General features: G+C 39.5%; 1 protein-coding gene across 2 annotated transcripts in view; it reads right to left on the minus strand.

Annotated features, from left to right (window-relative positions):
* The window catches only part of LOC5575646, a 101,874-nt gene that overhangs the window by 5,443 nt on the left and 69,281 nt on the right, over window positions 1-27,150 (minus strand). For both annotated transcript variants that reach the window (XM_021838055.1, XM_021838054.1), the window contains exons 3-4: window positions 23,877-23,967; window positions 23,435-23,553 (exon numbers count right to left, since the gene is read on the minus strand). In XM_021838055.1, coding sequence (XP_021693747.1) covers window positions 23,435-23,553; window positions 23,877-23,967 — 210 coding nt within the window. The remainder of the gene's footprint in view (window positions 1-23,434; window positions 23,554-23,876; window positions 23,968-27,150) is intronic.

Genomic DNA, 27,150 nt, shown 5'->3' on the forward strand with positions numbered 1-27,150 from the left:
TTTATCAAGTTTCTGATTGAATATTCCAACAGTTTTTAAACGGAAGTCTTGGAGGATGTTCAAGATGTCAGTAGTGTTTGATCCTTTGCTCATGTCGCTTGCTCCTGCGGGGGCGGGTGATGTGAGCAGGATCAATCGTGTTGCGCGTCGCTCGCGCGGCATGAATAAACAGTGGCGTTAAACGGGTTAGGCGTGAATGTATCATGGATCGCATCACCAATCGCTGGTGACTCCCAGATCTTTACCTCATCCCACTAACCCAATATCCTTTCCATGACAACTGTGGAGATGCAGAAGATTCTTCGGTCTCTAGTAACAACGGTTGTCTAGCTAACATTCCTTCCCTTTCCCGATGACCGTAAGGACGTGGCCGGCGCCGTTATTGACTTTTAAATTTTGAGCTCTCGATTTGTGCACATTGAAGAATGGTTAGCTAATCCCAAGCCCCATTCATTGATTCCCTGTGCAACTTCGATTGCTCTAGTCAATCACGGAGTAGCAACTACGAATTGTACGGTCACATATGCTCATGCTCATGCTCATGCTCATGGAAGTCTTGGAGGATGTTCAAGAAAAACCGATGGGAGAATCGCCGGTTAAAATCTTGGGAGACTAAGGGCTTTATTGAAGAATATCTGAAATAATATATGAAGAAATTCCTGATAGAATCTCTTAGCCTATGAGGTAATTTTGTGGTATTCTTTGGAAAAAAACCCAGATTGTATTTTTAAATATAAAAAAATAATCTTGAAGGAATTCTGTCCATCTATCTAACCCAAAGAAATCTTTGAAGTTATATCTGAATCTTTGGGCGAATACCTAAAATAATTTCTGATGAAATTGCTTGAGAAAATCATTGAAATTGCATACAGTAATACAAAATGTTTTATTTGTCGTAATGTCACGAAAAATTGGAAATAATTTTAAAAATATTCTCAGAAAAATGCCTGATCTGATTCCATGAGGAATCAAACTCTTTGCTACTGATTACTGTAACCATTTTTAAAATTATTGGAAAATATTTGAAAAAAAATCCAATTTTGCAAAAACAATCTGGTATTAAGCAATTATTGATGTAAAATTTCGTAACAATTATTCAATTAAGAATTCTCGAAACATCGGTAAATGGAATTTTTATGTTAAAATATTATCACTAAAAAAAAAAGAATTAATTCTGCATATCAGGTGTTCAAATAACCCATGGAAATTAATGAATAATCCTCTTTTTGCATGAGAACGCAATTCACAATGACGAACAGAGAATTTACAAAAGAAATAGAAAATATCATCATGATCAAACACAATTCAACTGAATAATATTTAAGCTTAGATATATTTAGCACCTTATTATTAGAATATTGGATATTGTAATAGCTCCAGATTGCTTTAAAAAAATATGAAGAGTAGAGTAAATAGCTATTAAATTATAAACACTTAAAAATTTGTCATTAGTTTGTTTAAGCCATATAAAATAAGAGTATTTCTTGTACCTGGAATTATTTGATAGAACCTGGAAAAAACTTGGAAATATCAGGGAATTTCATTTTGATAAACGAGTAGACACCCTGATTCAACTTTTCCTTACACGATAGTCCGTATCGCGATATCGAGTTAAAGAATCATAATGAAAGTTGGTTTTCATGGTTACGCTCGAACCCTCTTTCGAGTTTTACGTAATTTGTGGATGACGCCTTATTGTTTTTCTGGTGTACTTGCTAGTGTTGATGTTTTTACACATATTACAGTGAAGCTTTCATGAGCCGATGTTCCATGATTCGATATCGACTCATAGAACCATACTAAAGACACAATTCAATGATTACTATCTACCTAATAAACACTATTTCTGTTCCATGACTCGATACTTCCATGAGTCGAAGGTGGAAGTTTGACTGTTTTTATTTTACTATTCGGCATTGGAAAAGTTTGTGGACTCTGGTTGATGCGGAATGAAACTACAATACATAATTCCATTGATGCTCGAAAAAAACTTCCCAGAGAAACCCAGCACTTGAAATTGTTTTTATCCTAATGCAACAATAACGCAATTCTAAATATGATTTATGTTTGTATACTTAACGCATTTGTTTGTTGAGCTCAGTTGCCAGAGAGCATGACGAAGACGAATGTTGGAGATATGTTTAGCAATACCTATTTCATAATAATTTGTATAAACTTTTCACAATTATTTCGATAGCCTACTCATGGGTAATTTAAACTTACAGACAGTGATTTGTTGCCGAAATTGTTTGTAACATTCTATCAGAGATAAACGTTGGAACAACTAACCTTCCTAATGCATTAGGAAAATATCGCCTTTTCTATCCTATATTGGCCGAAAATGTACAAGGAGCGTTAGCATTCTATATAATGACACAAAATTTAGATTATTTTTTTTTCATGAATACACATACATGTTTGAAAGAAAAAAAATCATAAGCATCATTTTTGTTCAATCTCCCTTTGAAACACAAAGTATTCCGGAATGAAGAAATTTATTTTTCGAGAAACGAAGAATCTTCGTTTGATTCTCTTAGACTGGAACTTATCAAATTACATATGTGACCTACAAAAACTATGTTAAGTTTAATCGAAATCTGTAAAAAATGTTTTTGTCCTTTTTGAATTACGTTCAAAAGAATGTAGATAGTAGAGTTTTCAATTTTCCCGGGATTTGATTTCCCGGGAAACGGGAAATAAAATTGTCATTTCCCGGGAATTCCCGGGATCCCGGGAAATCCTTAAAACCTGTAAATTAAGCTAATTTGTTGCAGTTCTTTGATTTTTTTTACATTTAATGTATATTATGGGCCCTATTTTATAAGTCGAGTCGATCGAAATAACTCGACTGAAATAACTGTCGACCAAAAAATTCGCTCGACACGGCTCTGTCACTCGAGTTTTTTGACAGTTGTCATTCTATGTGACCGGATTACTATGGCAGACGACGTGTGACATCTGAAATATGCATGCTTACTTTGATCGACAATGACTACAGATGAGTCACTTGAGATTGCTCGATTTTTAAAATAGACCCCTATATTTCAGAACAGTAAATAAGCACGATTATTTCTCTTATTTGTTATTAATTTATCTATGTTTCTACAAAAATTCTGTTGGCTTCGTTTTTTAATAGTTGAAGCCTTCATCAGGTCATGTTAGACAAATCATCTTAAATTCAAATAATACTTGCCAACATTTAGGAGTCTATTTTTGTAAATCGAACCATTTTATGTTACTCGTCTGCAGTCGCTGTCGAACACAGTAGGCGTGAATATTTCAGAAGTCACCCATCACTACCATATTAAGGCTAAGTAGCCCGTCATTCGTTTTGGCAACAATGATGACTTTTCAGCTTGCAGTTCAAAGTGATATAATTCAGCCTTGATAGTTCATATTGACTCGAAAAAGTATCACTGTACGCGCTAACATACATAAAGTATGCTGATACTTTTTCAGCTGTGTCAGTGCAAAACCAACTGATTTTCTTTGATTCGAAATTGTGAGATGAAATAGCAACAATCATCAACGTCGCGTACAAATTTCAATGACGGCCTACTTCGCCTTAATCCTGTCACATAGAGTGGACAGCTGTCGAATAACTCGAGTGACAGAGTCGTGTCGAGTGAAATTTTTTGATCGACAGTGACTCCAGTCGAGTCGTTTTTGATCGACTCGACTTATAAAATAGACCCCTAATCAATCATTTCAAACACTATAATAAAAACCAACTACAGCTTTTTGCTAAAAATTGTGACTGTAACAGTTGATAGAAATCGTAAGCGAGATGGATCAACGAGGTCCGAGCTCGTATAGAAAGCAACAAAAATATTTTTTTTTTGTTTTTTACAAGGGGGAAATCTGCAAACAGATCCCCTGAGAAGATAACTCAGGGAATGCGGGGATGACGCACCAACGACGACCCGCTAAAACCAGCCTATGCACTGTGCATGAGCAATTCATTTAGAATTGCTCAAGTGGTGAACAGTGCATCGACATGACCCTTGGACTCAGACCCTCATCTCCCCGGAACCACCTTACGGTATTTCTTCGGGAAGGGACCAGTGCATATAGCACAACACGTGTAGCAGAAGTAGCCTAGGCAAACTGCTTCTCCTAGCCGACTTAAACAATGTTACAAGGGACCAGCCTCGGCAGGGCTAATCCTCTGCAGCCAACTCTTGGTCGGCGCGCCATAGACGCTGCAATTCTAACATAATGTGAGTGACAGCCGTAGTTACTGCATTCCAGCACTCGGCATCCGCACACATTCTCTCTATAATATTGTCGAGGGACGTGTCCCCTCCGCATGTAGTGAGCATGCGACCTCTCACAACAATGAAACGGGGGCAATCGAACACGACATGCTCCGCTGTTTCCTCTACACCAGCACAATTGGGGCACGCAGGAGATTCTGAGTGCCCGAACCTATGCAGGTACTGTCTATAGCAACCATGTCCTGACAGAAACTGCGTCAGGTGGAAGTTCACTTCCCCATGGCTTCTACCATACCAATCTGACACATTTGGTATTAGTCGATGGGTCCATCTACCCTTAGTGGAGTTATCCCATTCCTGCTGCCAGCTTCTGAGCGTTTCCTCTTTACACGTGTCGCGGACTCCTCTGGTACCCCTTTGGTTGAAGCATTGAACATCTTCCTTGATGATGAGCCCGATGGGCGTCATCCCGGCTATGATGCACACGGCCTCTTTAGATACTGTCCGGTATGCACTTGCTACTCTTAAGCACATTATCCTGTACGTGCTTTCCAACCGCTTTAGGTTTCTGTTCGTTCTAAGCGCTTTTGACCAGATTGGTCCTCCATACCTTAGTATGGATAGCGCCACGCTTGCCAGCAGCTTGCGTTTGCTGGCAATTACAGCAGAGCTGTTAGACATCATCCTCGAAAGCGCCGCTATAGCCGTAGATGCCCTTTTACAGGCATATTCAACGTGGCTAGCGAAGCTCAGCTTGTCATCGATCATTACCCCAAGATGCCTAAGGGATCGCTTGGACTCTATGGTGCAATCACCTACCGAGATAAGCGCCCGTTGCTCGGACTTGCGGTTGTTGACCACCACCACCTCAGTCTTGTGACGGGCCAGTCCTAGTTTCCTAGACTTCATCCATTCCTCAACCAGGGAAATAGAGTGCGCTGCTGTCAACTCTACTTCCTCCATCGATTCACCATAGACCACTAGGGTGATATCGTCGGCGAAGCCAACAATCTTAACACCCGTTGGAAGGGGCAGCCTCAGTACGTCATCGTACATCGCATTCCATAACAGCGGGCCCAGGATTGAACCTTGAGGTACTCCCGCGGTAATTCGAACGCTTTTCTGCCCCTCCTCTGTGTCATACAGTAGAATCCTACCATCAAAATAGCTTTCTAGAAGCTTACACAACTGCACCGGTACCTTGAGGCGGTGAAGCGCGTGTGCTATTGCTTCCCAGCTTGCGCTGTTGAACGCATTCTTCACATCCAGAGTGACAACCGCGCAGTAACGGATGCCGCTCCTTTTATGCTCGATTGCCACCTCAGCTGTTTGAACGACCGACTGGATGGCGTCCAGAGTAGATTTACCTTTTCTGAATCCAAACTGGTTGTTGGACAGGCCGTCCGCACTCTCCGTATACGGTACTAGTCTGTTGAGAATCAACCTCTCCAATAACTTGCCCGTCGTATCTAGTAGACAGATAGGTCTATACGCCGACGGGTCACCTGGTGGTTTCCCTGCCTTTGGTAGTAGCACCAATTTCTGTCGCTTCCATACATCCGGGAAGATTCCTTGATCAATGCAGCGTTGCATCGTGGTTCTGAACATGTCCGGATCCGTGTTCACTGCCGCTTTTAAGACAACATTCGGGATACCATCGGGTCCCGGTGCCTTGTTTGACGCGAATGATTTCACGACTTCTGCCAGCTCTTCGTTCGTCACTCTCGCCACTTCTTCTCCTTCATCTGCCGCATACGGCGCTGGGGGCCATGGGCTTATGGGATGGTGCGGGAAGAGTACATCGATTATCGATCGCAGCAACTCGGGCGATTTCTCTTGGGGCGCTATGGCTCCTTTGGTCTTAGCCATTACCACTCTGTAGGCGTCACCCCATGGACTAGAATTGGCACTCTCGCATAGACTTTCAAAGCATGCCCGTTTTCGACTCTTGATTTCCTTTTTGAGAGCCAACTTTGCCTCTCTGAATGCTGCACCGCGTTCCTCTCTTTGTGCTTCTGTGCGTGCGCGTTGCATTCTTCTTCTAGCCCGAAGGCAGATTGCTCGAAGATTTGCAATTGATTCGCACCACCAATACACTGGCGGCCTGTTCTCTCTAGGAGGGGCTTTTCTCGGCATGGAAGCATCACACGCTCGTGATATCATAGCAACTAGCTCTTCACCGTTTAGGTCCAGAGTGTTTCGTTCGCGCCTCAGGGCTTCAGTGAATACTTCGCCGTCGAAGCGCGCTGTTTTCCATCCTCGGGCTTGGGTCGAGTTACATCGCGCTGCCTTCTGCCCGCCTGGTATTATACTATAGCGAATCGATTGATGATCGCTATGAGTATAACCGTCATCAACGCGCCAGTTCATGGTACCTAAAAGGTTAGGACTACAAAACGTCACGTCGATGATCGATTCTGCACCATTTCTGCGGAAGGTACTCACTGTACCCACATTTGCCAGCTCTACATTTAATGCGGCCAGGGATTCCAACAATAGCTGGCCTCTTTGATTGGTGCAGCGGCTACCCCACTCCACTGCCCATACATTAAAGTCGCCAGCTATCACTACTGGCTGCCGATTAGCTAGTTCGGCCATCATCCTGTCAACCATGTGGGAAAATTCCTCAATCGACCACCTTGGGGGCGCGTAACAACTGCAATAGAACACGCCGTTGATTTTTGCTATCGCAAAACCGTCATTTGAGTTAGAGACTACTTCTTGGATTGGGTATCGTCCTGTCGTCCCTATAGCTGCTAGCTGTTGAGACCTATCCGCCACCCAGTTCCCGTTGTTGGCTGGTATGCGGTATGGGTCCGATAATAACACCACGTCAGTCTTGGTTTCCGAGACTGACTGCCAAAGCAGCTGCTGGGCTGCATCACAGTGGTTTAAATTTAACTGTGTTACTTCCGTTTTGGCTGCTTTGATACTCCGCTTGTGCCCGGACATTTGGGTCCGCCCGTTAAGTGTCCGTTGTCTGCTCTGTCGACACATATTAGGCACTTAGCGATTTGCTTACAATCGCTTGCCCTATGGCCTTCAGCGCCGCATTTTCTGCACATCTTACTTCTGTCGGGACCATTGCAATTCCACGACTTATGGCCCTTCCCGAAACACTTGAAGCAAACTTCAGGAGGCTGTTGTATGCTCAGCCGGCAAACCGACCAGCCTACCTTGAGTATGCCCAAGTTCTTCGCTTTGTTGGCCTCTGCGACCGGCAGCCTGATCGCCGCTACCTGGGTGCCCTGCGGGCCCTTTCTAAGGTGGATGGCCTTACTGGCTACGTCGATGTCACACTGCTCTTTGAGGGCAGCCGAGACCACCGCTGCATCGGTGACCTCATCCAGATTTTTACACTGGAGAGTCGCTTCAGCAGTAAGGGATCTTACATCAACCTCGTCACCAAGTACTTCTTGTGCCAGTTGCTTATAGACTGCACCCTTTTCCTTGGCGTCCTTCTTTAAGACTAGGATCATTTCACCAATCCTAGTTCGCCTTATGCTTCGCACGTCTGCGCCCAATGGCGATAGCTTCTCTGTGCTTCGCATCGCCTTCAGAACCTCGGCGTATTTTGCTTCCTCCGTTTTGATAACGAGGGCTTCGCCTAAATTCCTACGTTTCGCTGTTTTCGGTTTAGCGCTCTCCTTGGGCTCCGTTTTCGGTTTCCTCTGTTTTTTCTTATTTCCAACTCGTATCCACGGGTTGCTGTTGCCTTGCGCCCGTGGTTCCTGTGGATGCACTGCCTGGTTCCGGTTAACCCGTGGCTTCTTTTTCTTCGCTTTCTTGGCCTTAGGATTGGTGTTGGCCTCTCCTTTGTTGCCATGTCCTCTTGATCGCGGGGCTTGGCTCGTGCCAGCTTTTCCGCTTTGGAGGACGGCCGCGTAGGTCACTTTTCCCTTAGCAACCATACGTCTTTTCGCCACGTATTCATCCCCGGAAGCTTCCCTCTTCCGCATCGCGTATCGAATAATATCATCAGATATATTCGCGTTGCCTGTGAAGGAAAACACTTCGGTCTGACACGACCTAGTGTCTTTTTGGCCTTCTACCTTGCCCAGTTGTTCCTTGGCTTTCTCGTAGTAATGCTTTGCAGCTAGGACTGATTGTCGCAATTTCAGTAGACTTGTTTTCAAGTCTTTGCTGATATTTGTTTTGCTTTTAACATATTCGATGATGACATCAAGTTGCTCAGCAGCTACCTGCATTTTAGGGAGGTACTCCCTATTGCGATCCATGGCCTCGATTAGTCCCGGGCCATCGGTCACCACACATGTTGCACTGGAGCGGCCAGTGCCTGCCGTCGTCACAGTATCTAGGCTTTTGCCCACACTGTTTTCAATAAAGTTGGTCGCCTCCTTCCTTGGCGGGAACCTTAGCCGGTTACTGATAGGTCCAGAAGCCTCTCCTTCACATTCCGCTAGTTGTTTGTTTTGGTTGATCATCTCTTATGGGTCCCCCTAAGAGCCGCTATCCATCTCCGCTGGAATAGTCGCCTTTATAATCCCATGGTTATCTATGCAAGCAGGGAGGCCATGCTAGGGTTGACATAGTCCTTTATGGGGTACTATGTTCAGAGCCGGATCGGCGCAGGTCAGGTAATGGCATCTGAGCCTACTCCCGCCCAGTTGGAACAACCAGGCGACGGATTTGGAACGTACTCTAAGGCCTGCCACGGTTTTACGGGACGGGGGCAGCCTGCGCCATTAACCCACTCGCCGTTTCGGGCCAGTGTCACCCGACCCTACTAAGGGAGTAGAATGTCGCCGCTGTCAGCCTCAAAGCATATTATCCAGTACATATACCGTTACTTGTCCTTTGTCGTGCGCTGCCAGTATACATAATTGGGGCCGTACTGGCGTTGGTCCCAATGTGCTCGAAGCACTCCTACTCGTAATTCCATGCCTTGTCCGTTTGTATCGCGACCAATATGCCATAATCAGGATCTCACTGGTATCAATCCTGATGTGCCGGTTGGCACTCCTGTTAGTTTGGGCTAGGGTACTTTAAGCGGCACCGGTCGCTGTGACAGAGTTGCATTCGGATTTTTGTGGTTTTTATGAAGGTTCATCAGAGCCCACTGCGAACTTCACCACATCCTGGGCAACTCCCCAACTCGCAGAGGTCCTGGGGGGGGGGGGTCCGTTAAGCCCCTGGACTGTCGTCCCTGCTGCCCCAATAAAAGCAACAAAAATATAGAAAACATAAAAAGTCTACATTTATCTAAAACATAAAAAGTCAACACAGTTAAAAATAATGAAGATTACACGTCATTTAAACTTCATTTATGCGATGTAAACATGACGTCATGTAAATTTCAGTTTGAAATCATGTAAAAATGTGTTATATGTCATGTAATCACCCAGAATCCTGCTAGATTACATGACATATAATTGAAGTTTACATGACATATCATGTAAATATCCATGATATTCCACGCTCCAATTATGTGCATTATATGTCTCAGAAATTTACACGTTTCGTTCGAACTGTGTACTCAAATCATGGAATAAATCCCTCGAAAGTTCCTTTATATTGTATTGCATATGAACTTTCTTGGAAAAACATATCGTCAAAAATATATGCATTTATTAATAACTATTTGATTACCAAAAAAACACCAATTAACATCAAAATATAATTAGAAATCTAGTGAGGACATTTGTTGGTATGATGTGTAAAGTAAATTGTGCGATAGTTTACTTGAATATATATGCTCAATTCTTCATTGAGACAGAGTTTCCCGGGAAATACGGGAATCCCGGGAAAAAGAAAATCATTACCCGGGAAACGGGAATCCCGGGTAATCTCATTTCCCGGGAAATGTTCCCGGGATTGAAAACTCTAGTAGATAGGAAAATTTACGTATTCTCGGCCGCTACGTTCCTTTCGTCATTGGGGATTTTTGTCGGCCAAATGTTTTGCAATTCGGCATTAAGACTCGCTTATATGCTAGAAGTATTGAAGCAAATCTTAAGGTGAATAGCTTTCAGAAAACCACCTATGGCGAGAAAACAAAGCTGCAGAAAATACAGTTAGTTACTATTTGAAAATGTCAAAATAATCAACAAGATTAAAGAAAATAAACAGGGAAGTTGTACAGCTACTGCTAAAATGGCATGGAAATAGTAAAGGCTTTTTACTTTTATCACAAGCAGGGATGAATTCCGGAGAGTATATCTCACTAATCACTCTCTATATCAATCAATGTATATCATGAGAGGATGTTTATTATCTGCTACTATAGCTCTGATTATATCGGATGATAACAGTGCACAGTGGTTCAGAATGCAGTTTTACGGATTCAGTTAGTAACCTTAAATTAAAGACGAAAACGATCATCTACAAAGCAACTCCCTGAAGTAAGCGCTAGTTCTTGCAGCCAGCCACTATCTACGAGGTGCTAGTGCTGAGCAGTGTTGTCACATTTTTTCCAACTCTCATCTGTGATTTTGGCTGTAAAAATATTTTTTTAGCTTAAGTCAAGCTCCAAAAATCTTGGTAAAAATCTGTGTTTAAAAAAAAAACAAATTATTAATATTCTTCTTCTTTCTCTTGGCATTACGTCCTCACTGGGACAGAGCCTGCTTCTCAGCTGTTCTTATGAGCACTTCCACAGTTATTAACTGATAGCTTTCTTTGCCAATGTTGCCATTCGTATATCGTGTGGCAGGCACGATGATACTCTATGCTCAGGGAAGTCAAGGAAATTTCTTTTACGAAATGATCCTGGACCGACCGGGAATCGAACCCAGACACCTTCAGCATGGCTTTGATTTGTAGCCGCGGACTCTAACCACACGGCTAAGGAAGGCCCCTAAATTATTATTAATATATTTAGATCAAAAAGAACCTTTGCAAACATATTTCGGCTGTTCTTGGCATGTCAACAATTTTTTATTTGAACTTATTCTTCTAGATGTTAAATTTAGATGCATAATTCTTTCTAAAAATTTAAAATACTAAAGTTTTTGGGAATACTAAACAGAGTAATAGTATTACAGATTTAAATCTTCCAAAATCGTGTCCCTAACTCGTGAAACATCCTAAAATCTTGGAAATCTTTTTTATCTCAAAAATCTGTGATCTGTTATCACAGATATCTGTAGGCAAGAACAGGAAAAAATTTGATTTCCGGAAAATCCAGGGTAAGCTGTTGGCAAATTTCCTACCATATTGATCATAGTCACCCTTGATCTCATGTAAGGTACCGTGGGGTAAGTGGATACAAAAAAATCATTAGTCAACTTTATTTTTACGTACAGCTTACGTAAATAATGTAATTCAAACTTTTTTCTGTGGATAACAAATAAGGGACTAATATACTTCAAATCGTCGTTTATTTAGATTTTTCTGATTTTTATGTATTGAGTATGAGGGACTTGAAAATTAGCGCCAAATGATCCACTTGCCCCAGCATGGTGGGGTAAGTGGCTCACCACTAAAAAAATCTTTTCTCAAAACATATATGGTGTAATCATGTATACCAAGAATGATATTGCTCTCGTTCTTGTTATTAGTGCTAAATATGTTATGTTTTGATACCTTAAAAATTAAAAAGTGTCTTCATTTTATCAAAATATTATTAAAAATATTTATACATTAGTTCACACTAATTCAAACAAAAATAAAACATTGTAGCAAGAATTATTTGGAGAAAATTCTTCAATATAATCACATAAGTTATAAAAAAGTATTGTAGGATTATTCCTAACGATGTTTTCGGAAAACACTTGGAGTTTAAAAATATTAGTTACATTTATTTTTGTTTAACAAACTGAAATATTCTTATTTTTTTTTTGAATGCATTAATATCATCTGTCTAGAAAAAAATATATGGTCAAATAAGGTACGATAATATGTTTTAAATTGGAAAATTTGTATATTTTGCTCTTTTGCAACTCAGTTTTAATAAAACCACGAAAAGTTTTGTAAGAATTTTGTAATATTCATTCTTCTATATTTTCTTATACAGGTATGTTCCGTTTTTATCAACACGATCGGCAATTTTCAGTTGATAAAAACGGAACCGTGATAAAAACGGAATAATTTTCTTAGACAAAAAATTTTCAAATTTGAAAATAAAATTGCAGTTTTTTCGAGATAATACACATTCTCATCATATAAATGCACAGTATTGATATTTAGGAGCTGTCAGGAGCATTTGTATTGTTTATTCCTATGGGTTCGTAATGAAAGTTAATTGCATATTCCTATCAATCAATATGATTTTGTAATAAATCAATAATAGTTCTAGTTTTCTTCACAAAAATTTCAATAAGTGTAATGTAGAATATTAAAACGATAATCACATAATCGTCTTTCGTATCATATTTGTAAAAATAATTACAAGGAAGTGGGTCAAGCTGATCATTGTTTTTCAAGAAATATTGAACAAGAAACAACTTCTTTTCCACTTTTTATCCTCCTCATCCTGCTTCTTCTTCCATTTGGAATCACATCCCAACTAAAAAAGAGCCTTCTTCTCAGCTCAGTGTATTTTTAAACACTTCCGCAGTTATCAACTGAGAGCTTTTTTATCAAGGTACATATTTTGCATTTTTGTCAACACCAGGAACAGGGATGCACTAGACGCTAATCTAGAACAGCGCCACCGTTGCTTTTTAGCTTTACGTTAGAATACGAAAAGACTGGCAATAAACTAATCTAAATTTCTAGTTCTTTTCAAGTAAAAATAATTTTTGCAATCACTCATCGTAATAGGCTGTTTTTCAATTCGCCAATCTGTCATGAAACGGCCTAGTTTCCTGCACTGAAGTATGCAGAGCGGGAATAGTCATTACGCAACTGAAACCACTGCCTTTATGATTCATTACGCAACGCTTTCTCATTACGCAACTGTTTTGAGTTGCGTAAGGAATCATAACACAACAATTTTTCAGAAATTGTAAAATAATAGTGAATTCATTCCGATATAATTTCTGATACGAAATTGCAAAAAATGTACACAACACAACAGTTGTAGAACTCGATTTTTACAGTACACGTCGCAATTACGACTCGTGCTGTACAAATCACCATTCTGCAACTTGTTCCGTAAACTACTAATTAAATACTAGTGGTCCCGTCAAACTTTGTTTTGCCATCAAGTAGGCTGCTGAAATAGTAGTTTACTCAACAAGTTGTAGAGTAATGATTTATCCAACGAGGCTCGCCGAGTTGTATAATTACTACGGGTGTTGTTAAAATCGAGTTCTGCAACGAGTCGCGTATAACATTTTTTGCAATTTCGTAGAAGACCACTTGAGGGTATCAGAAACCATATCAGAATGCATTCACTATTATATTGAAATTTCTGAAAATTGTTATGTAATGATTCATTACGCAACCCAAAACAGTTGCAAAATGAAAAAGCGTTGCGTAGTATTCGTTACGCAACTGATTACAGTGCAGGAAAGTAGGCCGTTTCATGACAGATTGGCGGGATGAATAACAGCCTATTACGATGAGAAATTGCAAAAAATGATATGAAATCTCTCATACAAAACGACAGATTAGTTTTCAGTTGTTTTTCCAGTTATTCTAGAGAATTTTCCAAATCGTTTCCTTTACTCAAATACGTAGGAACATTTGACCAATGCAACAGAGAAATAATCATATAATTCAAACAAACACCATTCCATTTTTAATTTTTATGAAAGTTCATCAAAACCACAAAAGTGTATTAACTCTAGAACAAGCATCACCAAAGTAGAACTTTTTGGTAAGAAACTCTTTTGTAAAGTTTTATGAATAAGCGTATAGCTGTTGATATAAGACTCCTAATTAACCTTATAGTCTCCATTAGGAAAGGGGTTCATGTCTGCTCAAGATTCCAGTAAATTTGGGATTGTAACGTGCGTGACGTGGGAACGTCCGGTATCAACACTTTCTCAAATTGTCAGCCATTTCATCCCTTAAGATGGTAAAGATGCAAACTTATTATAGGGAGATTCCAAAATTTTCTATAGATTGCTTAGTTTTGCTGTACCACTTCCCCTACCCTTTGACAGGATCTAATCAATGGCTGTTTTCTATAACTTATGCAATGCTATCGAGTTTTAGAGATAGAAGATAATGTCTAAAATATAACGGGGTCGACAGTCTTATCAAAAATAAACATGTTTCTTGCCGTTGCCCAAACATTCTTAAGTTCATTCCCAAGTGCACTCCTTATAAAAAAGAACTGAACATATATGGGATCGTCCATTTATCACGTAAGAGGTTATGGAGCCCCTCCTCCATCCTGAGATATCTTACGTGTCATACAAATTATTTTTATTTTATTTTCATTAAAAAAAATCATCATAGGGAGAGGAAGGACGAAAAACTGTCAAAAGTGTCCTACGTAATTAAAGCACAGCCCCTATGTCTATCAACTTTGAATAGAAAATTCTTCGATGACGTGTAATATAAGAAAACGAAGAGGTCTCTGCAACTCTTTTAGATACGTACTCAACTAATCACAAATTCCAGTTGTTGCTACGACGTGACCAGAGCAACTCTCGATTGTCAATGAGATGGGTTAATCTTGTCCAGCAGACCATGCTAAGTTTGAAAACTCCAATTGATTAGTGGATAAGAAGGAGTCAAACCTTATTGAATAATTTATGACTTGATACCTACCATGTATCGTAGGTGCTCAACATTAACATAATGTTGAAAATTCAACTCTGAGGCTATTGAAAAGCATTTAAATTGCTTCAAAATATGCTTCAAGTTTGTTTTCGACGCATTTAGAAATAAAAAAAAATGTGTTTATAAAAACGGAATAATTTGTTGACGAAATCGGAACGTGACAAAATCGGAGCGTGACAAAATCGGAACGTGATAAAAACGGAACATTCCTGTACCAGAATGATTAAAATAAATATTAGGTGGGTTAATTCAAATTTTCTATAGTCAATTAGACAAATTTAAGCTAGTAATGAAAAACAGTAAAAACAAAACAATATTTGCGAGTATTCAAATTATCGAAGCAGTCTGCCAATAAATGATAATAATACTTGATCCACTTACCCCACCCCATTATAAAGTGGGGGTAAGTGTACCATGTCCAATATATCTGTATTTATTTATAAAAATCACATATTTTTCATTGTGATTCATACAATTAGAACTGAAATGTTCACCATGCGTTGAAAAAACTATTAGAATTTGATTTAAGGCAGAGATACAATGAATTTTTGATTGACGGAAAACAATTTTGAAATTAATTGATTTTTGCAGTCAACAAGTTTGCTCGTGTAAGTGTTGATGTAGTATCAGTTTTGCATTAGTATCAGTGTGGACGTAAGAACATAACCCAAAACGAAGTAATGCTGCGAAAACATTCAACATATTCAAGTATTTATGCTCAATATAGACAAATGATCCACTTACCCCACTGATACACTTCTCCCACTGTACCTTACTGAATTATGATTATTTATGTTGTATACACTGTCAACGGGTAGTTTTGGCCTGCGGTGCCAAATAGATGTTGATTTTTTATATGATATGATTTGAGATAATCAGTGATTTGGATGAGAGAACCTGCCTTCTTCATCTTTCTGGCGTTACGTCCCCACTGGGACAGAGCCTGCTTCTCAGCTTAGTGTTCAATGAGCACTTCCACAATTATTAACTGAGATCTTACTATGCCAATGACCATTTTTGCATGTGTATATCGTGTGGCAGGTACGAAGATACTCTATGCCCTGGGAAGTCGAGAAAATTTTCAACCCGAAAAGATCCTCGACCGATGGGATTCGAACCCACGACCCTCCGCTTGGTGTTGCTGAATAGCTGCGCGTTTACCGCTACGGCTATCTGGGCCCCTGTCAAATTTCAAAAATGTATGCAACCATGAAAATGATTTTAAAATTAAAACAGAATGGCACTTTTTCCCAACCTCACATGGAAAAGGTCCTTGTGATGGTATCGGTGGCAACATTAAGCGAATGGCTAGAGATGTTAGTATTAGAAAGTCAGCAGAAATTAATAACGCTAAACAATTTTTCGACTGGGCTGTTATCTATGCAACTGAAAATGACTATTCAGAGGCTGAAAAATTTCTTCAGGAAAGATTTTCTAACCTTGTTCCAATTCCTGGAACAAAAAAAATATCATTCATTTATACCAAAAGACGAACGAAGCATTTTTGCTAGTGAATTCTCAGATGCACATGAGAACCAAGAAAATACAGCATGCTTTGTTCTTAATATTACAAAGAAACGAAAATCTTCTGGTGTTAGCAACCAAAGAAAATCTTCCCAGTTGAAAAAATAGATAGTATTAAGATGAAAATGTAAGTTATATACTGAATAATTGAATAAATAAAATTAAAAAAAAAATAATAATCGTATTTGTTCCATAGAAAAGAAAGAATCCCTTTTCAGTGTAATGAAGAATTGAGGCAGAACAGTTCTTTTTCAGTTTTTCTTAGCGGTATAATTTTTTATGAAAAAAATCATCCATTCCGACTTATACTTCATTAAAACCAATCCCATATCTTTTTTTCAGATGTTTTAGAAAACTTGCAATTGCTTTGATAAAAAATCTTTGTTTTTCCGATGCTTCGATTGAAATATGGGTTTTCGAAGAAAAGGCTTAGGTATATGGTCATTTTCCACATAATTGGCCATAACTCAAAAACGAAAAAAAGTACATTTCAAAAATTTCAGCGATTAAAGGTTATGAAATTACCTTTTCAAAAATATATTTTTGAAAGTTTTCCACTAATTGGAACATAGTTTTTCCGGCTTTTCTTTACGAATTTTCTCAACGATGGAAAATTTTGCGGAAAACTGTTTCCAGGTAATATTTTTTTTATTCCTGAGAAAATTTTCTTTCATTTTCATTAAAAAAAACTTTGTTTCTACGATGTTTCTTTCCTGAGTTATGATTTTTCAAAGAAAAGGCTCAAAATGGCACATTTGCACATATTTTACAAAATTGGCCATAACTCAAAAACGAAAAAATAGTACATTTCAAAAATTTCAGCGAATAAAGCTTATGAAATTATCTCCTCAAAAATATTTTTTTGAAAATTTTCCACGAGTTGGAGCATAGTTTTTCCGGCTTTTCCTTACGAATTTTCTCAACGGTGGAAAATTTTGTAGAAAACTTTTTCCAATCAATATTTTTTTTGTTCCTGAGAAAATTTGCTTTCATTTTCATTAAAAAAAACTTTGTTTCTATGATGCTTCGTTCTTGAGTTATGATTTTTCAAACTAAATAGTGTCAGGGGAAAACAAAAAATTTCCAACTGAGTTTTCCGGGAAAACAGGCGAACCTGAATTTTTCCCCTTTTTTTTTCATTCATATATTGACAGTATAGGGCATATAAAATAAATCATTCTGTATGATTCCTCAGCGTTTTTGAGCGTCGGAAACCCTTAACTTTCGAATTGTAGGTAAAGAATACGCTTTCGCAGTTTGATTAATTTTAAATAAATCGAAGTGTGTGGCCTTTTCATGATTCTTATTCCGGACGCTTCCCCACTTTTGCCGCTCAAACGTCAAATTAGTGAACCCGTGCATTGATCCATTAGATTGCAAGATAAACTGTCAAACCTGGATGACGCTTGTTTTCTTCCCAAATATCACAGGACACTACGAATATATTTTCTTGCATGCATGCTGATCGCATACAATATTATGGGCGAGAGTGGAAAAACTATGACATCACATCGTCAACATTAGAAATTTTCATTTTCCCGTAGCTTACTAAGATTGAGCTATAAAAATTGTAGTGTGTGCTAGACATGTCAGAAAGGGGTGTTCCAAATATTATAGCAGGCTAGCGTAAAAATCTGGATACGTCGCTTTGATTTAAATATGTCCAAAAATATAAGTTATGTGAAGTAAAACCTAAAATACCATTGTTTTTGTAGAAAAGTTGCAACAAAACGTTTTCATGGCTTTCCAATAACTGTCAAGCCTTATGCTATGCTAGAACTTTCCCGTGTGGACATCCTATGCAATGCCAATGCAGTTTTCAATCGAATTGGTTCAGTACTCATAATTAAATCAATAATTTTTAGTTTTCTAAGAGAAGAGCAGCCTGTTTCTGATTATTGTCATGCCTTTATTGCAGAAAATTATTAAATGATCATAATAACACGATATAGTATTACTTTAGGTAGCACTGTGTGTTGCATGTTACCCCACATCAGGGGTAGCATCAGAAATGCATATTTTTCGTCTCTCCTGATCCCAGAAAACTAAATACTGATAAAATTAATACCGCATGGTATTCTTTACGTGGCGATTAGGGTACCAGATGGTTTTTGTCTCATCTGAATCCTCAAATTTTTCATCCATATAGCTTTGAAGTTGAAAATTGTTGCAAGTTACCCCGTTTGACGATACTAGGAAATATAACTGCAATAAGAAAAATATTATACTCAGTTATGGTTAAGGGCCGTAAATGAATGAGTGGAAAATTCTTTTATCGAAATTAGTTTGTTTGTTTGTTTGTTTGTTTGTTTATTCATTAGGCAGCGTAAGGGAAGTCCTTTTCAAATTTCAAAAATTAGTATCATCAATACAATGAATGTATTTGACAAATAAGACTTTTCCAGAAGTATAACCATTTACGCAAAATCGTGAGTTCAATAAAACAGCTCTGATCTATTCGAAACTTTCAATGCTAAAGGTAGAGCTAGAAACAGTCTTGACAGTTTCCTGTTGAAATTGATTGATATTATCTTTCACAAACAATGCCATAGCTAATGCAGATAATATGGAATAGATATCCGGGAGGCGATAGTGTATGTTGAAATCTTGCCGGAAATTCCGATTCCTACTGAGCCGTGGGCCTCGGATCCGTCAGAGTATCTCAACCTGTAATTTTGATACTTTGTAGCTAAACTGCCCATACTCGTATAACAGTCCCATTTGAATTTTCATCACTTTTGAGATTTCTTCGTGAATCATGTTTATTATTAGTGTACTTCTAGGTATCATACCTAAAATTGTATTTTTGTATGGACGAAATGCGAAAAAAATATCAAATCAGGTGCGTCCCATATTGAAAGTACCCGCATAACAGTCCCACTAGTAGTTTACGATGAAATTCAAGCAAACCTCTTCCTGTTATGATTTCTATAATCTTGGTTCGTACTTTTCATCCCATAAGAGAAATAAATACTACAAATTACAGTATTTTTAACCATCTTTATACCATAACAAATATTGTTATTGCTTGAAATAACTTATGGTGTGCTAAGTGATAGAAAAAATATCTAAATGTTAAACCTTATAAGAGTCTAAACTAAAAATAAGATAAGTAGCTGCCGTCCAAGTCAAACTTACTGCTGTGATTGCCCTCGTCTTCTGACCAATTATCACAAAATCTTTGGTAGGTTCATCTTCCAACGACGAAGGAAAGGGTTTTTGGGCCAATATTGGAAAACGTAAATTACCACTGCAGCGCACTGGTATCGTCAACTGGTCAAACTATGCATGAACCATATCCAATGCTGAAAAATGAATAGATCCAATAAGAAGGCAGCATTATGGGTTTCTAAGAACTGTAGAATAGCTCTGCCGAAATCAAGCTAAATAATACTTGCCCGCCTGAGTACTGTGTTTCAAATCCAATGTGCTGCAGGTGAATCCAGATTACCTTTCCTATCGGCCGGTCGCAACGCTTTCATCAAATCCAGGAATGTCTTCAGGACTGTCACTGTCACCGTTAAGTCTAATATTTTACAGGAAGTATTGTAACTAGAAGATAAGAACCCTAATAGTAGCAAAAGTAAAAGTGCCACGGAATCTACAGTAAACTTGGCTTTGAATGTGTCAAGGTGCGCGATAACAAAGTAAGCGAGTCCCAAGCAATGGGACTGGTATGCGGGTATATTTGAATATGATGAGAAAAGTACTCGGATAACGAGTCCCACTTGCAAGTATCTTGTATTTGTACATAAAAAACAAATGTATTAACAATATTTTGGTTACTGATCATTTTCTTATACTCTAATGATAATGTTTTGATGGATGGCACTAAAATTTTTTGCTGCGGGCAGCGGCGTTATGATTTTTTTTGCAATAATGTTCAGTTGCGTTTTTCTCGACATGATGATTTTCCTAATGGGACTGTATTGCGAGTATGGGCAGTAAAAGATAGGCGAAATTTGATTGTAGTGCAAAACTGTTATCGCCCGCTTTAAAGTGTCTTTTGATAGACAAGTCCAGATTTGGTTGAGGAGATCGCCAACTTCTCGCTCCGATCCAGTGGACTTCAGTAACTACTACATACTAGCAACAAGCTTGTGAGAAGAGAGTAGTGAATCCGCTTCTACGCAAGCTGCATCAGCTGGGGTAGATGGTAGCAAACCGGACAATATCCTAATAGCGTTGTTGTAGACAGGAGCTAACATCAATGTCATATATAACAGGTCCGGCTCTTAGTATGTGTTTGCTTGTATTAGTCACGAAAAAAGATGTAAACAAACGATCAGCTGATGGTGACGACAAGACTGCGAAAAATTTTGTTCGCAGTTTCCTCAACGTGACGTCATCTTCGGCTGCTTCGTGAACCTTCGGCTCGCCGAAGTTGGCATTGCACAACTACCACTTCAAAACTGATGTTATCACAAATACTGATTTGATGTTCGCCCGCACCTCTAAATACCCCACATCGAGCTAACATCTTAATTAGAGTTTCTGAGGATCTACATTTCATGCCATAAAACAAACTACGCTAACGCTAACGCTACATTTCATGCCATAAAACAGTATGCTGTTTTTAATAGCGCTAGCATTTTTCAGCCTTATGCTACGGTTGTTGCTGATGTGTTGTTTCGAAAGAACTTCAAAAGGTTCAACCGTGTTTTGCTATTCTTTTTGATGTCAATACAGTGCTCAGAGAAACTTTAAAAAATTGTACAACTTTCGTTTTTTATATGATAAATTACGTTGCTCAAATCGATAGACATAATGTTGAACGGATATTGTTGGTTTACGGTAAAGCTAAGTATGCTGCTTCGCTCAAGAAAAGTAAAAAAATTCCTTGACTGAAAGGGTCAAGAAATTTCCTACAGAGAGACCCCTTTGAAGTGACATTTCTTCTCAACTGCGTACTGCGATCAGAAAAAAGTGATTTTCTTGACCATTTCTTGGGAGAAATTTTCCACGCATCGAGATAGGCGATTCCTTTTCTTGTCAGTAGCGAACCAGCCTTAAATATAATAGGTACAAAAATCATCAATATCCATGTTTTACAAGGGGAAAAATTTCTACAATCAATTTATATACGAACCCATAAATACTGCATGACAGGCAGAAAAATCATAGATTGCATTGAATTTGGTAAAATGTTCATACATTTTTATTCGTTATTTTTTCAAGCATCAATAATATTCATACTTTGATACTAAATATTTTGAACTGTTGTTTATTAATATGGTGACGGCAAGGATTTCTTTCAATGATTTTTTGATACTTCCATTAGTACGGTGCTTTTCAACCAGGTAGAGCAAAATAATTTAGGGACAAAAAATTCCAAATTCATTAACTTTTATCTTTAAGTAGATGAAAAACGCGAATTCAGTACTATACCATTTAATTCCACTAGAGTTTGTATCCTTTGACAGATACGCGTATTTCGACCTCAACTGTAAGGCCGTCTTAAGAGTCGTGTACTAGAATCGAGAATCGATTCTTTGTTCCTGCTTATTACATCGCAGTATCGACTATGTTTATTGTAGCAACCTGCTGTCCTAGTAGTCCAGAAACAATGGAACTAGCTTCCAATTTTGCTATAAATACTGCTCTAATTTGTACTAAAGCTTATTGTTATTCAAACCATCGAAGGGAATACATCCAGAGTTAATGCAAACTTAAAACGTCTTATTCAATTCATCTCCGCAATCGAACAATCATGAAACATAAAATTTTATGAATTCCTGACTTTTCGTTCGTGAATACGGGAACAGAATTTTTTTTCCGTGCATTTACACGTCTTCAAATATTGTGGCCATGAAATTGGCCCTGCTGCTCCTATGTGCACCGTCGAGGCGATCTTCATCTATACCAGAATTGGACGCAATCCAGTTCTTCTGGATTCCGTCGCTTCGCTTTGGCTATCTGTCGGGGTTCGTTACTCGCGGCATTCATTTGTTCATTCCATTCTTTGGACCATGTTCAAAAGCAATAAATTTTTCCGAAGCCATTTCTTTTTTGGCGATTCGTTTTTTATCGGATTTTATTCCTTTTCGTCCGAATGTCCCAAAGAGGGGGCTGTTGGGGGCGTAAAGAAGTTTTATGCATTCTGTTAATGAGCCGTTTCGAATTTCGAGCAAAAGTTGACACGGATGCAGTCGAGGATTACTTTCAGTGTCGGCAAACCGAACAATTGCAAACCCGCTTAAGCCCAGCTAAATAAGATGGAACAAGCAAGCACAGAGCATTATCAAACCAAAAGGTGCTCCATCCAATGCTGAAAATTAATAATCTCCTTGTTTTCCGAGCCTTCTTTGAGCTGCACAGCGTTCCATCCGCCGCCAACTTGGATTATTAAACTTTGCCTTCTCTTTTTGCATTGCTGCTGCAGTAGGCGGTGGGTGGCAAGCTGCATGCATCGTTCCTAGGCTACGGATGCTCAACGAGATAGGAGGCACACGGGGATGATGGTAGAACTTTTGCACACAAAACTATGCCATTATTATTGCAGTTATTTCAATTTGTGCCATTGCTTACAAGCTTCCTTCGCTTCCTTCGTTGCGTCTTATCCAAGAACTGAAGCAATGGGTACGAAGCAAAGTAGAATCAGCAATAAAAACTGTGCTTGACTCAACGATTGTTCTTGGATACTGAAGTGCTGCTGCATATCGAATCATGGGTGAAGTTGATGGAGACGCATGGTTGTTTGAGGTAGTTTTCCCGGAAAAACTCTCAGATTCGATGCAAACGGATGTTAATTGTTGGGCACTTGGACATGCGTTTCTGGAATGAACGTATGCCGAAATTGTTTTTGAACCTAGGTTGGAACTGGCGCAACCCGTTCTGAATCACAGTTTCAAACCATTGAAAAAAAAACAGAAAGATCAAAGCATGCGAGGCTACACACATAAGTACAAGAATGACTGGTGCCCACTTTCATGGCTTACTTTCTTATACGCTTTGGTCTCAATACAATTATGGAAGCTCTTTTAGTATCAATTTCAGTCATCTTTTAAACATTTTAGTCTTCGCAAAACTGTCAGAAATGTGCCAGTCATACTCACAGTTGAGGATACACGGGAAGATGACGTAAAAGTTGAGCGTCGTCGAGCGGAAGTACAAGGCCTCGGTCATGTAGAGCACCATGGTGATGGCCAGCGAGCAGCCACCCATGCTGACGACCCTGCAAATGAAGCGGCAAAAGTTATGCGACGTAAACACATCGATAGATAGATGACAGGATGATAGGACGAAGGAAAATGGCTTAATGAGATGAAGCCCTGCTTGAGGATGGTTGGGGAGTTAAGGAGAGGGAATTTACAGCTGTTAAACGTAGTGGAAAGCTATAGATGAGCCAACAGGAAATGAAGAAAAAGCGAGATGGGTTTTCTTTTCCACAGTTGAAGAAACTGCGATGAGAAAGCGATCGGAACGGAATGATAAACTGTGGACGGGTTGGGGTTCGGAAAGTGCGGGAGCCAGTAGGATGAAAGCGACCATACTTACGCTTTGTAGTGGATGTACAGGGTACAGTGTACCAGGGCCACCGCTTTCAGTATGCAGTAGATTCCCAGTATCCGAGAGATGGTGTAATCGCCTGCGGGGGACAGAAGGATGTTGTCGAAAATTGAAATTTTTGTCGATTCTATCTGGAATTGGTAAATGTTACGAAACTGCAACCGCATGTGCAGGGGATAAACCAGTAAATTTATCGTGATTGAAACAAAATCGAAACGAAGGGTTGGCTGATTGAAAGCATAAATGCTTTCAGGAGTAGGGTAAGAGCTACAATGTTCGACACTTAGCCTACTGTGATTATCTTCCTTCTGTCTTATTCTATTTGTGCTCCTGGTTTTCTCATTTTCTGCTAATGTATTCTTTATGTGTCTGCTCTCTTTCTATCTCCACTCTCCTTCTTACATTGTTTCCTTTTTTCATTCTCTGTTCTTTTGCTGTCTCTGCTCTCATTCTCCATGTGATTTCTTTATTTCAATTTCTTCTCTTTTTCAGCTTCTATATTTTCTCCTTCTAACTCCGCTCTTCCCTTTATACACACTTTTTCACTCTCTTTCTGTATCTGTTTTCTTACAGTTTGTATCTGTTCTCTTTCTGTTTCTGCTCTCTTCTTATCTCTGATACCTTTCTGTCTCGCTATATTTTGTCTATCATATTTGATTGCCTTCATTTTTTTCTAGTTTCGCACTCTCATTCTGCCTTCAATTTTAAGGTTTCCTCTTTTATCATTTTTTGCCTCTGTTTTCTTTTTTTTTTTGTCCCTGCTTTTTTCCTGTGTCTGCTCTCCATATTCATATATTTCTCTCTTTTTGTATCCGTTTTCTCTACTCCTGTTTCTGTTCTCTTTATACCATAGTTGGTTTTTAGTCTATGTTCTTCTTCTGCCTATATTTGTTTCCATATCTGCGCTCTATTAAACATTTTTTTTTATTTTTGCTCTTCTTATTCTGCTTCTGTTTGATCTTGCTGTGTCTGCATCTGTTGTCCCTTTTTCTGTCTCCACTCTTGTTCTTGCTTCTCTCTTCTTAAGTTTTCTCTAAGAGCTGGAAAGGCTTCCTCCAGAAGCTGAAAAAGTTTCCTTCAGAATTTGTAAAACTTCCTAAAAAAATAAAAATCTTCCTCCTGGATAAGCTGGAAAAGCTTCCTCCCAGAAGCTTAAAAGCTTTTTCCAAGAAGCTGGAAAAGCTTCCTCCAGAAGCTGGAAAAGCTTCCTTCAGAAGCTGGAAACGCTCATTCCAGAAGCTGGATAAGATTCCCCCTGAAGCTGGAAAAGCTTCCTTTAGAAGCTGGAAAAGCTTTTCATCAGAAGCTGGAAAAGTTTTCTCCAGAAACTGGAAAAATTTTCTCTAGAAGCTGGAAAAGCTTTCACCTGAAGCTGGAAAAGCTTCTTTTTAGAAGCTGGAAAAGCTTCTTTCCAGAAGATGTAAAAGATTCATCAAAGAATCTGTAAAAGCTTCTTCCCAGAAGCTGTTAAAGCTTCTTCCTAGAAGCTGTTAAAGTTCTTCCAAGAAGCTGGAAAAGCTTCTTCCCAGAAAATGGAAAAGCTTCTCTCCAGAAGCTGGAAAAGCTTCTACCCAGAAGCTGTAAAAGTTTCTATCCATATGCTGGGATAAGCTTCTCACGAGAAGCTTAAAAAAACTTCTCCCCAGAAGCTGGATAGTTCTCTCTAGATGCTGTAAAAACTTTTATCCAGAAGCCGGAAAGCTTCTTCCCAGAAGCTGGAAAGCTTCTTCCCAGAAGCTGGAAAGCTTCTTCCCAGAAGCTGGAAAGCTTCTTCCCAGAAGCTGGAAAGCTTCTTCCCAGAAGCTGGAAAGCTTCTTCCCAGAAGCTGGAAAGCTTCTTCCCAAAAGCTGGAAAGCTTCTTCCCAAAAGCTGGAAAGCTTCTTCCCAAAAGCTGGAAAGCTTCTTCCCAAAAGCTGGAAAGCTTCTTCCCAGAAGCTGGAAAGCTTCTTCCCAGAAGCTGGAAAGCTTCTTCCCAGAAGCTGGAAAGCTTCTTCCCAGAAGCTGGAAAAGCTTCTTCCCAGAAGCTGGAAAGCTTCTTCCCAGAAGCTGGAAAGCTTCTTCCCAGAAGCTGGAAAGCTTCTTCCAGAAGCTGGAAAGCTTCTTCCCAGAAGCTGGAAAGCTTCTTCCCAGAAGCTGGAAAGCTTCTTCCCAGAAGCTGGAAAGCTTCTTCCCAGAAGCTGGAAAGCTTCTTCCCAGAAGCTGGAAAGCTTCTTCCCAGAAGCTGGAAAGCTTCTTCCCAGAAGCTGGAAAGCTTCTTCCCAGAAGCTGGAAAGCTTCTTCCCAGAAGCTGGAAAGCTTCTTCCCAGAAGCTGGAAAGCTTCTTCCCAGAAGCTGGAAAGCTTCTTCCCAGAAGCTGGAAAGCTTCTTCCCAGAAGCTGGAAAGCTTCTTCCCAGAAGCTGGAAAGCTTCTTCCCAGAAGCTGGAAAGCTTCTTCCCAGAAGCTGGAAAGCTTCTTCCCAGAAGCTGGAAAGCTTCTTCCCAGAAGCTGGAAAGCTTCTTCCCAGAAGCTGGAAAGCTTCTTCCCAGAAGCTGGAAAGCTTCTTCCCAGAAGCTGGAAAGCCAGGAAGCTTCTTCCCAGAAGCTGGAAAGCTTCTTCCCAGAAGCTGGAAAGCTTCTTCCCAGAAGCTGGAAAGCTTCTTCCCAGAAGCTGGAAAGCTTCTTCCCAGAAGCTGGAAAGCTTCTTCCCAGAAGCTGGAAAGCTTCTTCCCAGAAGCTGGAAAGCTTCTTCCCAGAAGCTGGAAAGCTTCTTCCCAGAAGCTGGAAAGCTTCTTCCCAGAAGCTGGAAAGCTTCTTCCCAGAAGCTGGAAAGCTTCTTCCCAGAAGCTGGAAAGCTTCTTCCCAGAAGCTGGAAAGCTTCTTCCCAGAAGCTGGAAAAGCTTCCTTCCAGAAGCTGGAAAGGCTTCCTCCAGAAGCTGGAAAATTTTCTTCCCATTAGCTGAAAAAGCTTCATTCCAGACGCTTGGAAAAGCTTCCTTCAGAAGATGGAAAAGCTTCATTCCAGGTGCTGAAAAAGCTTTCTTTAAGATGCTGGAAAAGCTTCCTCCCCAAAGGACTACCTTCCAGAAGCTAGAAAAGCTTCCTCCGATTAGCTGCAAAAGCCTCCTTCGATTAGCTGTAAAAGCTTCCTTTCAGCAGATGTAAAAGTTTCCTTCCTTCCAGAAGCTGCAATAGCTTTCTTTAAAATGCTGGAAAAGCTTCTCTACAGAAGCTCGAAAGCTTCTGCTCAGAAACTATAGAAGTTAAAAAGATTCTTCTCAGAATC

Source organism: Aedes aegypti, chromosome 1 (genome assembly GCF_002204515.2).
Source record: "Aedes aegypti strain LVP_AGWG chromosome 1, AaegL5.0 Primary Assembly, whole genome shotgun sequence".
Taxonomy (NCBI): domain Eukaryota; kingdom Metazoa; phylum Arthropoda; class Insecta; order Diptera; family Culicidae; genus Aedes; species Aedes aegypti.